The sequence below is a fragment of the Callorhinchus milii genome, unplaced genomic scaffold (assembly GCF_018977255.1).
Source record: "Callorhinchus milii isolate IMCB2004 unplaced genomic scaffold, IMCB_Cmil_1.0 Scaffold59, whole genome shotgun sequence".
In the NCBI taxonomy this organism is placed as follows: Eukaryota; Metazoa; Chordata; class Chondrichthyes; order Chimaeriformes; family Callorhinchidae; genus Callorhinchus; species Callorhinchus milii.
In genome coordinates this window covers 4,140-20,391 of record NW_024704800.1, presented here as the reverse complement: position 1 = coordinate 20,391, position 16,252 = coordinate 4,140, and the positions used below count along the sequence as shown (strand labels likewise).

At 51.9% G+C, this 16,252-nt stretch overlaps 1 protein-coding gene across 2 annotated transcripts in view; it reads left to right on the top strand.

The window, feature by feature from the left end:
* The window catches only part of dnajc4 (DnaJ (Hsp40) homolog, subfamily C, member 4), a 58,663-nt gene extending 49,192 nt beyond the window's left edge, over positions 1–9,471 (top strand). For both annotated transcript variants that reach the window (XM_042345543.1, XM_042345544.1), the window contains 2 exons: positions 3,849–3,935; positions 9,224–9,471. In XM_042345543.1, coding sequence (XP_042201477.1) covers positions 3,849–3,935; positions 9,224–9,323 — 187 coding nt within the window. In that variant the 3' untranslated portion in view covers positions 9,324–9,471. The remainder of the gene's footprint in view (positions 1–3,848; positions 3,936–9,223) is intronic.
* Positions 9,472–16,252: the final 6,781 nt, after the last annotated feature.

The following is a 16,252-nucleotide window of genomic DNA, read 5'->3' as shown; positions in this document are numbered from 1 at the left end:
GATGGGTTTCCGTGTGTGTCAGACACCCGGCCGGTCACGGTGACGGGTTTCTGTGTGTGTGTGTCAGACACCCGGCCGGTCACGGTGATGGGTTTCTGTGTGTGTCAGACACCCGACCGGTCATGGTGACGGGTTTCTGTGTGTGTGTGTCAGACACCCGGCCGGTCATGGTGACGGGTTTCTGTGTGTGTCAGACACCCGGCCGGTCACAAAAAATAAATTATAATTGTTAAACCCCTATGTTTCTCAGATGTCATTTGACCTCCCAATCGATGGTGCCCACACAGTCCTGTGGGATGTCCAACATTCTCACAACCTCTGGGTTAAAAAAAAGTCTTGTAAATCCCAAATGAACTGTCTGCAATCGGCGTTTACATATGTCTGAGTTCTTACAAATATTGAAAACTAAAATGTTAGCTTACATTATAATTGTTCAGTGTGTATACACTCTAAGTCCCCAGTGCTCTCTCTCTCAACCAGGTCTCGGCCATATCCTTTTTCCACATTAAGACTTAAAATCCCAATCATCTCTTAACCCTTTACGCTCTTTAGAAGATGTCGGTTTGCGCAAATTGGCAGCCTCAGCCGCCCACACAACACACAGTCAATTCACTTTACAGTATATTCTGTGAAGTTCTTTGAGACGTCTCAACAACGTGATAAGGCGCAACATCAAATGCAAGGATTGTTGTTATTATTTGGGTGCGGAATCCTGTAGCTCAGTGGTTAGAGCACTCGCCTCGCAAGCGAGACACCTGGGTTCGAGTCCCAGGCCGGGCAAAGCCTTAGACAAGTTTCCTTACTCCACACACACACACCTCGGTTTGCCTCGCAGTCAGTAGCAACCCGGTTATTAGTCGATTGGTGGATCGTTTTCTGGGAGAAATAATCCCTCGCTTCTAAAAATATAATACTAATTTGGTACTAATTTGTGGGACACTGCTGTGCACAATTGACTGCCATGTTTCGCCCACTAAATAGCCAGTCATTTCGCTTCAGAGTATATCCTGTGAAGCACTTTGAGACACCTCAACGACGTGATAAGGCACTGTGTCAAATCCAAGGATTATTATTATCTTTAACGTCCACCTCAACAGGCAAACAATAAAGTGAGGTTTAACATCTCATCTGAAGGACAGCATCTCCGACAATGCATCACCAACTTATATCAAACCCCAACTCTCTGTTGGAAGGTGGATAGGTGTGTGTGTGTGTGTGTGGAGGGGGTGTGTGAAAAGTTGAGAGAGGACAGGATCCGGCTCTGTGTTACCCATTGGCTTTCCCCCACCCCCACCAGCACTCGCTGTCTAGACTCACTCATACAATGGCCATTCAGAGTGAGAGACCAGGGAGTGTGTCCAACTCTCCTGTAACAGGAGGAGAGCAAATTAGCATCAGAACCATTCACATAGAACAAATCCATCGCCCACTCCAGCTGTCGTGCAAGCCAGCCCGAACCACACGCGAACAAGCAGAGAGCGTTTGTAATAATAATAATTATTTATAATAATCCTTGCATTTTGGTATAGCGCCGTCGCTACACAAAACACATAGTCACTCCACTTGACAGTATATTCTGTGAAGCACTTTGAGGTGTCTAGAAGATGTGATAAGGCGCTGTATCAAATGCGAGGATTATTATTATCACATCTTTGAGACGTTTCAAAGCGCTTCACAGGATATACTGTAAATTGACTGCATTTTGTAGCGGCAGCCAATTACGCACAGCAGCATCCCCCAAACAGTCGTGGATTGAGTGACCAAATTATTATTATTGTTAAAAATATTTGGAGGGATTATTACCCTCATAAAGCGATTTGCCAGTCGACTAACAAGTGGGTTCCTGCGTATGTGTGTGTGTGTGTGTGTGTGTGTGGCGTAAGGAAAGTTGCCTAAGGTTTCGCCCTGACCCGCCTGGGAATCGAACCCGGGTCCTTTTGCTGGCAAGGCGAGGGCTCCAAACACCGAACTACGGGAGTCTCCTGCGATGAACTGTAAAACAATAAACCTTACGCTAATTGAATGGAGTCATGGCGTGAAATTAGACATAAAAATACAAATCCAAATGAAAGCCTTCGACAATATTTTTACCAGCTGTTTGCAAACGGCCTTCCTGTTAATCAGTATCGAACACCCCCCCAAGCTCTGGTTTTAATAACCCCGGAGGCACAATGGTTCTTGGTGAGGTAAAGCCAGTCTTTGCTCATTCAGCCCCGACAGTGCGAGTCTGTGGTGCGTTAACACTTTGTGTCTCAGTGCTTCACGCTGTTCCTCGATAGCAGGAGTCCTGTAACAGAGCTGTTAGCGCACTCACCTCACAAGCGAGGAACCACTCTCGGGTCCCACTGAGGGGAAACCTTAGGCAAGTTTCCTTACTCACATACACACACAAACACAGCCACACAGACACACACATACACAGACAAACACACACACACACACACAGACCCACAGATACACAGACAGACACACACACAGATACACACACAGACACACACACACACAGACACACACACACACACACAGACACACACATACACAGACAAACACACACACACACACACAGACCCACAGATACACAGACAGACACACACACACACAGATACACACACAGACACACACAGACACACACACACAGACCCACAGATACACAGACAGACACACACACAGATACACACACAGACACACACAGACCCACAGATACACAGACAGACACACACACACACAGATACACACACAGACACACACAACACACACACACACACACAGACCCACAGATACACAGACAGACACACACACACACACAGATACACACACAGACACACACACACACACACAGACAGACCCACACACACACAGACCCACACATACACAGACAGACACACACACACACACAGATACACACACAGACACACACACACAGACCCACACATACACAGACAGACACACACAGATACACACACAGACACACACACAGACAGACACACACACACACACACACAGACCCACAGATACACAGACAGACACACACACAGATACACACACACACACACACAGACACACACACAGACAGACACACACACACATAGACCCACAGATACACAGACAGACAGACACACACACACACAGATACACACACAGACACACACACACACACAGACCCACAGATACACAGACAGACACACACACAGACAGACACACACACAGACACACAGACGCGCCCCTGTTTACCAGCAGCAAGTAGGAACCCGGTTGTTAGTTGATTGGCGGATCGCTTTCCGGGGATAATAATCCCTTCCCCAAAAATAATAATAATAATTAATAATTTGGTAACACAATCCACTGATTGTGGGACAGTGCTGCAATTGGCTGCTGCATTTCCCAGTCACTACACTTTATAGTGTATCCTGTGAAGCGTTTTGAGACGTCCTGAAGACATGATAAGGCGCTGTATCAAATGTGAGGATTGTTATTATTATATCAGGTGTTTCCCTCGACACATCCTAGAAATTCAAAGCTCTTTAAGGTTAGTTGATGTGATGAGTCAGTCACAATGTTTGTAACAAGGGGGTTGTTTGTAATCAGACGCAGGTTTGTAACGTGACGCAGGTTTGTAACGTGACGCAGGTTTGTAATGTGACGCAGGTTTGTAACGTGACGCAGGTTTGTAACGAGACGCAGGTTGTAGCAAGGTCGAGTGTTTGTAACGGGGCACTGTAGCGTCAGCTTAGACTATGTGATACCAACGTTCCAACGTGGGGTTTGAACCCACAACCTCTTCCTCCCCCCCCCCCCCCCACCACCATGAAAAAAATCCCTGTTGTAAACAGAGTGTTCTTCGCTTGTAGGAAGCTTGAAGAAGCTCACAGCGCATTCATGGACAAGAAGGACCGTATCATACAGGAGATGTACGAGGAGGCAAAAGAACGAGCGAGGTAATATTTGTCCACAAAACACAGTCACTACACTTAACAGCGTGTCCAGAAGCTTTGAGACGTCTCGAAGAGGCGATGAGGCGCCGGGTCAAACACCAGGATTATTATTATATTCTGTGACGCGCTTGGAGACATGTGTCTTAATGATGTGATAAGGCTCTCTCTCTCTCCTAAATTAAAAATATCCCGGTGCTGTGCGGAGCGGGAACGGGGACGGATTGATGGTTGTGTCCGAGGGCCTGGGATTCGATTACAGCTGTAAAGTTGCTGGTCGCTGTTTGAACACGTGTACAAATTGTGTCTGTGCTGCTGTTGTGTTCAGTTGTTGCTGAGACCGCAGCTGCCAGAGCCTCATATCAACCTGTGGGGTTACCAGCACCGACTGGGTTCCTGCAAGTTTATGGCTCAGTAATTGTAACCGGCGCGAATAGGGACCCTCTATATGTTAACTCAGTCATTGTATGTACAGCCTACACTCTGGGGACATGCAATACTCAGACCGAAACCACTGTGTGTGTGAGAGAATGTGTGTCTGTGTGTGTGTATGTGTGTGTGTGTGCGCCTGTGTATGTGTGTGCGTGTGCGCCTGTGTATGTGTGTGTGTGTGTGCCTGTGTATGTGTGTGTGTGTGCCTGTGTGTGCGTGTGTGCGCCTGTGTATGTGTGTGTGTGCGCCTGTGTATGTGTGTGTGTGTGCGCCTGTGTGTGTGTGTGTGTGCCTGTGTGTGTGTGCGCCTGTGTATGTGTGTGTGTGTGCGCCTGTGTATGTGTGTGTGTGCGCCTGTGTATGTGTGTGTGTGTGCGCCTGTGTCTGTGCCTGAGTGTGTGTGTGTGTCAGTCAAGACCTCAGTTTAACATCACATCCACAGGATGGCACCTCCCAATACAATGTGGAGTCCTGTAGCTCAGGGGTTAGACCCCTCACCCCCCACCCCACAGCCCCTGTAGCTCAGGGGTTAGCCCCCTCGCCCCCCACCCCACAGCCCCTGTAGCTCAGGGGTTAGACCCCTCGCCCCCCACCCCACAGCCCCTGTAGCTCAGGGTTAGACCCCTCCCCTCGCACCCCACAGCCCCTGTAGCTCAGGGGTTAGACCCCTCGCCCCCCACCCCACAGCCCCTGTAGCTCAGGGGTTAGACCCCTCACACCCCACAGCCCCTGTAGCTCAGGGGTTAGACCCTTCGCCCCCCACCCCACAGCCCCTGTAGCTCAGGGGTTAGACCGCTCCCCTCACACCCACAGCCCCTGTAGATCAGGGGTTAGACCCCTCGCCTCCACCCCACAGCCCCTGTAGCTCAGGGGTTAGACCCCTCCCCCCACCCCACAGCCCCTGTAGCTCAGGGGTTAGACCCCTCGCCTCACACCCCACAGCCCCTGTAGCTCAGGGGTTAGACCCCTCCCCTCACCCCACAGCCCCTGTAGCTCAGGGGTTAGACCCCTCCCCACACCCCACAGCCCCTGTAGCTCAGGGGTTAGACCCCTCCCCACACCCCACAGCCCCTGTAGCTCAGGGGTTAGACCCCTCGAACCCCACAGCCCCTGTAGCTCAGGGGTTAGACCCCTCACACCCCACAGCCCCTGTAGCTCAGGGGTTAGACCCCTCACACCCCACAGCCCCTGTAGCTCAGGGGTTAGACCCTCACCCCCCACCCCACAGCCCCTGTAGCTCAGGGGTTAGACCCCTCGCCTCACAAGCCACAGGACCCGGGTTCGATTCTCGGGCGGGTCAGGTCAGGGCCAAACCTTAGGCAAGTTTCCACTCCACACACACACATACAGACACACAGACACACATAGACAGACACACACACACATATGACTCTGTTTACCAGCAGTAAGTAGGAACCTGGTTGTTAGTCGATTGGCGGATCACTTTTCCAGGGGTAATAATCCCTCAAAAAAATGTCACTCAACCCACAACTGTTTGTGGGACATCATGTGCGCAATTGGCTGCTGCATTTTGCCCACAAAAATACACAATCAAATCATTTTACAGTTTATCTTGTGAAGCGCTTTGAGACGTCTCAACAACGTGATAAGGCTCTGTATCAAATGCCAGGATTATTATTATTATTATATCCCAAAGCGCTTAACAGGATATATGTTTAAGTGCGTTTTGTAGAGAAACTTGATAATAATAATAAACCTGGCATTTGATATAGCACCTTATCACCTCTTATCACATATATGTGCAATTTATACAGGGTGCACATATATGTGTGTGTTAGGATGGGGGGAGAGAATCGTTAGGGCTATGATGCTCCCACTCCCCCCCCACCACCCAATCTATGCTAAAGAACATCCCTAAAAGGGTCAGAGAAAGAGGAGTACAGTCATGGGAGATCATCTGTTAGTTGGGGATCACCTCTGGCTGTGCTCACCAGCAGCCCTGTTTATCTGGTAGCTTTATTGGGGCTGAGGGGGGTGGGTGGGCGGAGTATTTGTGAGTTAGTGCAGGACACTTGACTGTCATTAAGAAAAGAAGCAGAGTTTCGCCCTCTGTCCTCCCAACATTGTTTACTTGGTCCCTTTTGCTGTTTCCACGCTCCCGCTCTCTCTCTTGTTTTCTCTCTCTCACGCTCTCACTCTCTCACTTACTCTCAGGCTCACACTCTCTCTCTCAACCTCGTTCTCTCCCTTATTTTCTCTTTCTCTCAATCTCCAGTTGTATATTAGTTACCCAGCAGTAAGTAGGAACCCGGTAATATAATAATAATAATCCTTGCATTTGATATAGCGCTTTTCACGTCTTCTCAACGTCTCCAAGCGCTTCGCAGAATAGACACAGACACAGACACATACTCCTCTGTTTACCAGCAGTAAGTAGGAACCTGGTTGTTAGTCGATTGGCGGATCGCTTTATGAGGGTAATAATCCCTCCAAATAGTTTTAATAATAATAATAATTTGGTCACTCAATCCACGACTGTTTGGGGGGACATCGCTGTGCGCAATTGGCCGCCACGTTTCACCCCCAAAATATACAGTCAATTCAATTTACAGTGTGTCCCGTGAAGCACTTTGAGACATCTCGAAGACGTGATGAGGCAATGCGTCAAATGCCAGGATTATTATTATTATTATTATTAGAAATGCTCTGAATCTGTGAATGTTTTTGATCTGATTTCTCTCTGTTTTTTTGATGCCAAACCTTCACAAATTAATTGAACCTAAGTTTGCTTCACACTGGAAACCTCCACACAAGAAGCCAGCCCCAGTCCCCCGCACCAGCCTGCCCTGTGATGTGTTTTTTGGGGTCACTGCTCGCGAGGCTGTTTATTAATGACTTCCTTGATTCCCTGCAGATTCCGGAGGTTAATCCCTGGGGAAGCTTGTTGTGGTCAAGAGAGGGGAGCAGGAGCGAGATTCTTGCCCTAACATCACTATTTTTTTCTGTCTCCCCCTTCCCCTGCTCAGCAGGCACCGGGCGGCTCCATGTCCCCCGCCCGGCCCACCCCAGGCCTCCAGCTTCTCTGCTCCCACCTTCTGGAACTGCATCCCACAGTCCCTCCGCCTCGCTCGCCCCCTCCCCTCCTTCAAGGCCCATCTCAAGACCCTCCTCTTCGACCAACTGCACCTTCAGTCACCCTCCTACCCCCCACCCTCCACCCCCTCCTGATCCCAACCCCCAGCTCGGGGCCAAATCCCTGACTGTCCAGCGCCTGGGGACATCCTCCCGACGTGAAAGGCTCTGTATTAATTGTGAGGCTAAGTATAACCCAGGTGAGGTGCTGAGGTCAATTGCTCACCCACCTGCTCCCCCCACCCCCCACAGATTAGATCAGTAACTCAGGGACAACAACAACAACTTGCACTTACACAGCGCCCCCTCACACAGGGCAGCGTCCCAGAACTTGACAGTGGCGGAGAACAACTCTAAGCCGGGAGAGAGGGAGAGGAGAGGTGACCATAGGCACTGGTCAAATGGGAAGGGGGGGGAAGACGTAGGGATAGAGAGAGAATGTTCCAGAATTACCAAGGCATAAACCCGGAGTCTCACGTTCCTGACGCTGGGGAGAGATGACGACTGGGAAAGACAGCGTGGGAAAACGTCAGTGTCACTGGAAAGGAATCAAATCCACATGTTAACAAGATCAGGGATTAGCTGCCAGTGACAGGATGCAGTCAGTGTAATAGGGACCGGGTAAAAACACCGGTCCCACAGTGAGCGAGAGACCACTGTCCTTCCTGTCGGAAACCAAGACAGACAGACAGACAATTTGGTCACTGAAACCACGGCTGTTTGTGAGTATGTCACTGGGTGCAATTGGCTGCTGCATTTCGCCCACAAAACACACTCAGTTCACTTTACAGTGTATCCTGTGAAGCGCTTTGAGACGTCTTGAAGACGTGATGAGGCGCTGTATGAAATGCAAAGATTATTATTATTATTATTCATGCGGCATTGAGTTGGGACGTTCCCTGACTACGACAGACTGGGATGGAATATTCAACTCAAGGTCGGGGTTAGAGACATAATAATAATAATCCTTGCATTTGAAACAAAGTCTTATCACGTCATTGAGACGTCTCAAAGTGTATTGGCGGCAGCCAATTGCGCACAGCAGCGTCCCACAAACAGCTGTGGATTGTGCAACCGCATTATTTATTTTTTGGAGGGATTATTACCCCAGAAAAGCGATCCGTGAATCGACTAATGGCCGGGTTCCTACTTACTGCTGGTAAACAGAGGTGTGTGTACGTAGTAAGGAAACTTGCCTAAAGTTTCGCCCGGACCCGCCCGGGAATCAAACCCTGTCGCTTGCGAGGCGAGGGCTCTAACCACTGAGCTACAGGACTCCACAAATAACAACACATGACATTTACACGGCGTCTCTCACGTCATGAGGACATCCCCAGGCGGTTTGGACCCGAGCTGGGGGTTGGGATCAGGAGGGGGTGGAGGGCGGGAAGGATGGGGTCAGGAGAGTAACCGAAGGGGCAGTTGGTCGAAGAGGAGGGTCTTGAGATGGGTCTTGAAGGAGGTGAGGGAGGGGGTGAGGCGGAGGGACTGGGATGGAGTTCCAGAGGGTGGGGAGCAGAGAGGCTGAAGGTCTGACTGCCAGTAGAGAGAGAGAGTTTCGGGGCATAGTGGCTGAAAGATCAGCCACCGATGGCGGAGCGGGGGCATGAGGGACAAGCAGGAAGCCGGAGCCAGTGGAGCGGAGGCAGCTCAGCTGGTAGTGGGTTGGGGAGTGAGCAGGTCAGAGAGGTCGGGAGGTGCCGGGGCATAAAGGGATTTGAAGACGTTTAACGCAAGCTCCCACACGCGGTGTGTCTGCTCCCGTACAGGGCTAACGGCTTGAAGAAACAGCAGGAAATCCTGCGACAGAAACACGCTGCGTTTATGGCCAAGTATAATCCTCCCAAACCGGGAGGTGACGATAAATAAAGGCCTGAGAGACAACAACGCCGGCCAACTGGACCTGCCACTGGATGGACTGACTGTCAGCAGTGTGGATGTGAACAGATACTCAGACTCACTAAACGTGTAGTGGTCAACTCCCACCTCCCTCTCCCCGCCCTCCCCTCCCCTCCCCCCGGCTAGCGCAAGAACCTCCTCTTCAACCGTGCCTTCGGTCACCCTGCACTCCCCCACCCTCCACCCCTCCTGGTCCCAACCCCCAGCTCGGGTACAGATCCCTGACTGTCCAGCACCTCGCGATGTCTCCTGACGTGAAAGGTTCCGTGTGAATGTCAGGTGTTGTAGCTCAAGGGTTAGATCTCTCGCCTCGATTCCCAGATAGGTCAGGATGAAGCCTTACCCCAACTAGTCCCCACTCCCACTGCTCTTACCCCAACTGGTCCCCACTCCCCCCACTCTTACCCCAACTAGCCACCACTCCCCCCGCTCTTACCCCAATAGTCGCCACTCCCCCTGCTCTTATCCCAACTAGCCCCCGCTCTTACGCCAATAGTCGCCACTCCCCCTGCTCTTACCCAACTAGCCCCCAATCCCCCCGCTCTTACCCCGACCACTCACTCACTCACTCACTCACTCACTCACTCACTCACTCACTCACTCACTCATTCATTCAAGGTTTAATCTCCTCCGAAACAAACCCTCATCGTTTTAGGAATAGTATTGATGATGGAGTAGACTTTCGGAAAGTCCTCTATTTGGCAGCTGTTTCTCTCCTGTCCTCTTTGGTGTTGGGATTAAATTCTGATGGATTTTGCACCCTTCGTCATACGTTTTGTCGTAAACCAAGGAATCTCAGGCAAATTGTGCCTTGGGCTCTCTCTCTCTCTCTCTGTGTGTGTGACCTGTTTCTTATCCAGAGCACCAGCCAGGCTCAGTCGCTCTCTCTCTCTCGCCTGAGTCAGAAGGTTGTGGGTTCAAGTCTCCACCTAATAATAATAATAATCCTTGCATTTGATATAGCGCTCTTCACGTCGGGAGGACGTCCCAAAGCGCTTCACAGAATAGACTGTAAAGTGAATTGACTGTATACTTGTGGGCGAACGCGGCAGCCAATTGCGCACAGCAATGTCCCACAAACAGTCGTAGATTGAAAATGACCAATTTATTATTGTCTGTGGTTTTGGAGGATTATTATTAGGCTCTGTGTGGAGTAAGGAAACTTGCCCGAGGTTTCGCCCTCTGCCTGGAATTGAACTCAGGTCTCTCACTTGCAAAGCGAGTGCTCTAACCACTGAGCTACAGGACTCCACGTGTCGGGACTGGGAATCACAGTCTAAGCTGATGCTCAGCCCAGCGATGGGGATGGGTGTTGCATTGTCGGAGACGCCGTCCTTCAGATGAGATGTTAAACCTCACTCACCCCATCTGTGCCCTTTTCTGGGCGGACGTTAAAGATTTCCAGTGACACTATTCAAAAGGAGACCGGAGTCTCTCTCTCTCGCTCTCTCTCGGTGTCCCTGGCCCACAATCCTCTAAAATAAAATTGGTCGCTGACTCCACGGCTGTTTGTGGGGACGTCGCTGGTGCAATTGGCTGCTGCATTTTTCCCACAAAACACACAGTCACTGCACTTTACAATGTATCCTGTGAAGCGCTTTGAATCGTTTCAACGACATGATAAGGTGCCGGGTCAAATGCCAGGATTTTTATTATTATTAGGACAGCTTAGCAACAGTAATAACGCAGGGAGTAAAGCGATGTGATTCTGGGCTGCAACGTTCCATCAATTGCATTCCCTCTCACCCAAAATTTGACTCTGTGTCTCTCATCCTCTCCGACCCCTCCTTCTGTTCCGTCTTCGCCATTGATCATGAACAACAGACTGTGTGATGTGTCACTGCCATCCCTCTATCTTCCTCCCCCTCCCTCCTTCCTTCCCTCCCTCTCTCCCTCCCTCGCTCCACAGCAAACCCGACACAACAGTACAGGCGAACGGAGGCCAGGAAAACAGCACCTCATTAACCACAAAGAGTGTAGAGTCGCAGCTTGTGATCTCTTTATAAAGGGGACCCTCAGCGTGACCTCCCTCCTTGTGATGGTCCCTGCACCCCCCCCTCACCCGAGAAGCGATGCTCTGATACCCTGACGGGAGTCTTTAATGACGGAGCGTGTGTGCTGATGAAAGGCCGGACGGACACTCTCTCAAGTGCATCTGGACTCCAGTCACTCAAGCCCAGTTTTTCAGCCTCTCCTGGTTAATGAGCGGAGATCATGAACGGAATGCTGACCTGCTGGGAGCCACCCGGAAGACAACCTCCTCCACCCTCTCCACTCCCACGCACCATTATTCGGAGTCCCGCAGGGCATTAGAGCCCTCGCCTCACAAGCGAGAGAGAGGACCCAGGTTCAATTCCCGCCCTGGATGAGACAGGGCGAAACGTTGGGCAAGTTTCCTCACTCCGCGCACACACACACACACACACACACACCTGTTTACCAGCAGTCAGTAGGAACCCGGTTGTTCGTCAATTGGGGGATCACTTTCCTGGGGTAATAATCTCTTGAAAAAAATAATAATAATGATTTGGTCACTCAATCCACAGCTGTTTGTGGGGACACTGCTATGCGCAATTGGCTGCAGCGTTTCCGCAGTCCGGCCCCATCCCACCATCGATGGTTGGGCCTTCAGCATCTCTGCCCCCCCACCCTCTGGAACTCCATCCCACAGTCCCTCCACATCACCCCCTCCCTCGCCTCTTTCAAGGCCCATCTCAAAATCCTCCTCCTTGACCAACTGTGCCTTTGGTCACCCTCCCACCCCCACGCTCCATCCCCTCCTGATCCCAAGCCCCAGCTCAGGGCCAAACCCCTGACTGTCCTGTCCAGCGCTTTGGGATGTTTTCCCAACATGAAAAGTGTCAATGTCAAGGCTTATTATTGTTGGATTCTCACAGAGACTGTGTGACATCGCAAGAGAGAAGATGAAAGGACAGAGGAACAATGGTATGTCACGGAGGAGTCTTCTGTGCGTGGGGGGAGGGGGCGGGGGGTGGCAGGGGTGTTATGAAGGACCAACAGTCTTTTGTGACCAATCTTTTTGTGTGTCGCCCATTCCTCCGAATACCCATCCCTCTCCTTCACGCCTTTAATGCCTCCTGAATTCGCTGGCGTCTTATCAAGAGGTCAGGACATCGGTCATGCAAGGAGCAAAGCAGGTTTGAGACCAAGGTTAGCACCTCTGGAAAGGTCAGTGACATAATTAGCAGAAATGTGTGTGTTAATCACTGCCCCACAAAGGCCCGGCTGTGGGGGTGTGGATTGAGCTGTTAATGATGTGCTACAGATTATACTCCAACCTGACAAACGTCCCTTAACCACCCCCCCACTCCCCGCTCTCTTGTCTCTATGTTATCTGCCAAAATCTAGCTAATCCCAAATTACGCCGCCCGCATACTCACCTGCGCTAAACTCCGTACCCCCATCACCCCAGCCCTCACCAGGCTCCACTGGCTCTCCATCCCTCAGAGAATCGAGCTCAAAATCCTCGTCCTCACCTTCAAAGCCCTCCAAGGCCTTGCCCCTCCCTACCTCAGTGACCTGCTAACCCCATATAGACCTGTCCGCTCCCTCCGCTCAGTGGGCTGTGGCCTTCTACACATTCCCCCACCCGGCCGACCATCAGCCTGTCAGCCCCCATCACTAAACCAGTCCACTGCAGAACTCCACAGTGTCTCCTCTGAAGACAAAGCTCACTATTGGGCCCCTGTTTGTACACACCAGAGAGTACCTCTCACGCAGCTCTGTGCGTACGAGAGATCAGAGAAATAACAGCAGTTAATGCGTACTGTCCACATTAGGTGGAAAGGCTGCAGCTAAACAGTGAGATCAACTGGAGCACACACACTGCACGGCATGTAACCAGTAGCTCAGGGGTTAGACCCCTCGCCTCGCACCCCACAGCCCCTGTACCTCAGGGGTTAGACCCTTCGCCCCCCACCCCACAGCCCCTGTAGCTCAGGGGTTAGACCCCTCGCCCCCCACCCCACAGCCCCTGTAGCTCAGGGCTTAGACCCTTCGCCCCCACCCCACAGCCCCTGTAGCTCAGGGGTTAGACCCCTCGCCCCCACCCCACAGCCCCTGTAGCTCACGGCTTAGACCCTTCGCCCCCCACCCCACAGCCCCTGTAGCTCATGGGTTAGACCCCTCCCCTCGCACCCCACAGCCCCTGTAGCTCAGGGGTTAGACCGCTCCCCTCACACCCCACAGCCCCTGTAGCTCAGGGGTTAGACCCCTCGCCTCACAAGCCACAGCCCCTGTAGCTCAGGGGTTAGACCCCTCCCCTCGCACCCCACAGCCCCTGTACCCCAGGGGTTAGACCCCTCCCCTCGCACCCCACAGCCCCTGTAGCTCAGGGGTTAGACCCCTCCCCTCGCACCCCACAGCCCCTGTACCCCAGGGGTTAGACCCCTCGCCTCGCACCCCACAGCCCCTGTACCCCAGGGGTTAGACGCCTCGCAAGCCGAAGGACCCACGTTCGATTCCCGGGCGGGACAGGACAGGACGAAACCTCAGGTAATTTTCCTTACTCCCCCACAGACACGCACAAACACACAGTTAGCACACACACAGATAGCACACACACAGACACGCACATACACACAGATAGCGCACACATACACACACAGAGATACAGACACACAGATAGCACACACCGACACGCACAAACACGCAGCACACACAGATAGCACACACACAGACACGCACAAACACACAGCACACACACAGACACAGCGCACACATACACACACAGAGATACACACACACAGACACACAGATAGCACACGCATAACCACAGATGGCACACACACCTGTTTCCCAGCAGTCAGTAGGAACCCGGTTGTTAGTCGATTGGGGGATCACTTTCCGGGGGTAATAATACTTTCCCAAAAAAATGTGGTCACTCAATCCACGACTATTTGTGGGGACGTCGCTGAGTGCAATTGGCTGCCGGGTTTCGCCCACAAAGTATACTGTCACTACACTTTACAGTATATTCTGTGAAGTGCTTTGAGATGTCTCAACTACGTGATAAGGCGTTGTATCGAATGCAAGGATTTGATATAATTCCTCCAAAACAAGAGAAACAATAAATAAATAATATTTCAGTCACTCAAAGTGCGACTGTTTGTGGGGACGTCGCTGCGCACAATTGGTTGCTGCGTTTCGCCCACAAAATACACAGTGACTAAACCTTATGGAGTGAGAGAGAGAGATTGAGTTCACTGTAATGGCCTTTGGCAACAGGAAAGGCTGTTTACAGATTCGCTCCACAAACCCCATGTGGTCCCACAGGAATAAAACATCCTTTGTTTGTTTATAATTGTACTCGTGTGGAAAGTATTAAGAGATTAATGTGTCCGACTGCAGCCATTTAATGAGCACAAGAGAGAGAGAGAGAGAGAGAGAGTCCCAGCTCAGCCCCCAAGTACTGACTGCTTCTGAGAGACATCCATCTGTCCATCTTTGGGGAGGAGAGAGCTCAGTGGGGGTCTCCTCGGAGCTGAACAGACCCCCGAGGTGACGTGTTTGCTTCGGTCTCTAGTCCCCGGCTCCTGAGCCGGGAGGGGCCGGAGGGTCCCAGAGCACTCACTGCTGATGGCGGCACAGCCCGGCCCGGCTCATGGGCAGGACCTGGAAGGGCCGACCAGTCACTGGGGACAGGGAATCCTCCCCCTCAGTTCCTGGTAACCCCACAGCCAAAGCCCCAACTAAGATGTTTACTCAGCGCACCCCCACGCAGGGCAGCGTCCCAGAGCGCTTGACAGTGTTGGAGCCTGACGTCGAGCCGGGGGAGGTGACTGTAGGCCGATTGAAGAGAAACGTCTTCAGGCGCGACCTGAAGATGGGGAAGGACTGAGCAAGGCAGCGGGATTCAGGGTGTTTCAGAGTGTTCCAGAGTTTCGGCAGATAGTGGCTGAAAGCGCGGCCACCGATGGTGGAGCAGAGGGTACGAGGGGCAAGGAGGAGGGCAGAGCCAGTCAAGCGGAGGCAGCGGGTAGTGGGTTGGGGAGTGAGCAGGTCGGAGAGGAAGGGAGGTTCCGGGGCATGAAGAGATTTGAACACTAGTGTGAGGATCTTGAAATCGATAAGGTTAAGACTGTATTTACAAATACATAGTCACTTAACTCGACAGCAGTTCCCTGTGGCGTAATTTGACACTCTGAAATATACGAGAGTTGTTACGGTCTGGAACACGTGGCCTGGAAGGTGGGAGCAGATTCCAGAGCAGCTTAAAAGAGAATTGGATAGGGACTAGAAAAGGTACAATGGGATTGGGGTAAATTGGGGTAAGAGTTGGGGTGTGGGGACTAGTTGGGGTAAGAGTGGGATTAGTTGGGGTAAGAGCGGGGGAGTGGGGACTTGTTGGGGTAAGAGTGGGGGAGTGGGGACTTGTTGGGGTAAGAGTGGGGGAGTGGGGACTAGTTGGGGTAAGAGTGGGGGAGTGGGACTAGTTGGGGTAAGAGTGGGGGAGTGGGGACTAGTTGGGGTAAGAGTGGGGGAGTGGGACTAGTTGGGGTAAGAGTGGGGGAGTGGGACTAGTTGGGGTAAGAGCGGGGGATTGGGGACTTGTTGGGATAAGAGTGGGGACTAGTTGGGGTAAGAGTGGGGGAGTGGGACTAGTTGGGGTAAGAGTGGGGGAGTGGGGACTAGTTGGGGTAAGAGTGGGGGAGTGGGACTAGTTGGGGTAAGAGCGGGGAAGTGGGGACTAGTTGGGGTAAAAGCGGGGGAGTTGGGGAAAGAGCGGGGGTGTGGGGATAGTTGGGGAAAGAGCGGGGGAGTGGGACTAGTTGGGGTAAAAGCGGGGGAGTGGGGGGAGTTGGGGAAAGAGCGGGGGAATGGGGACTAGTTGGGGTAAGAGCGGGGGAGTGGTGACGATTTGGGAAAGAGTGGGGGAG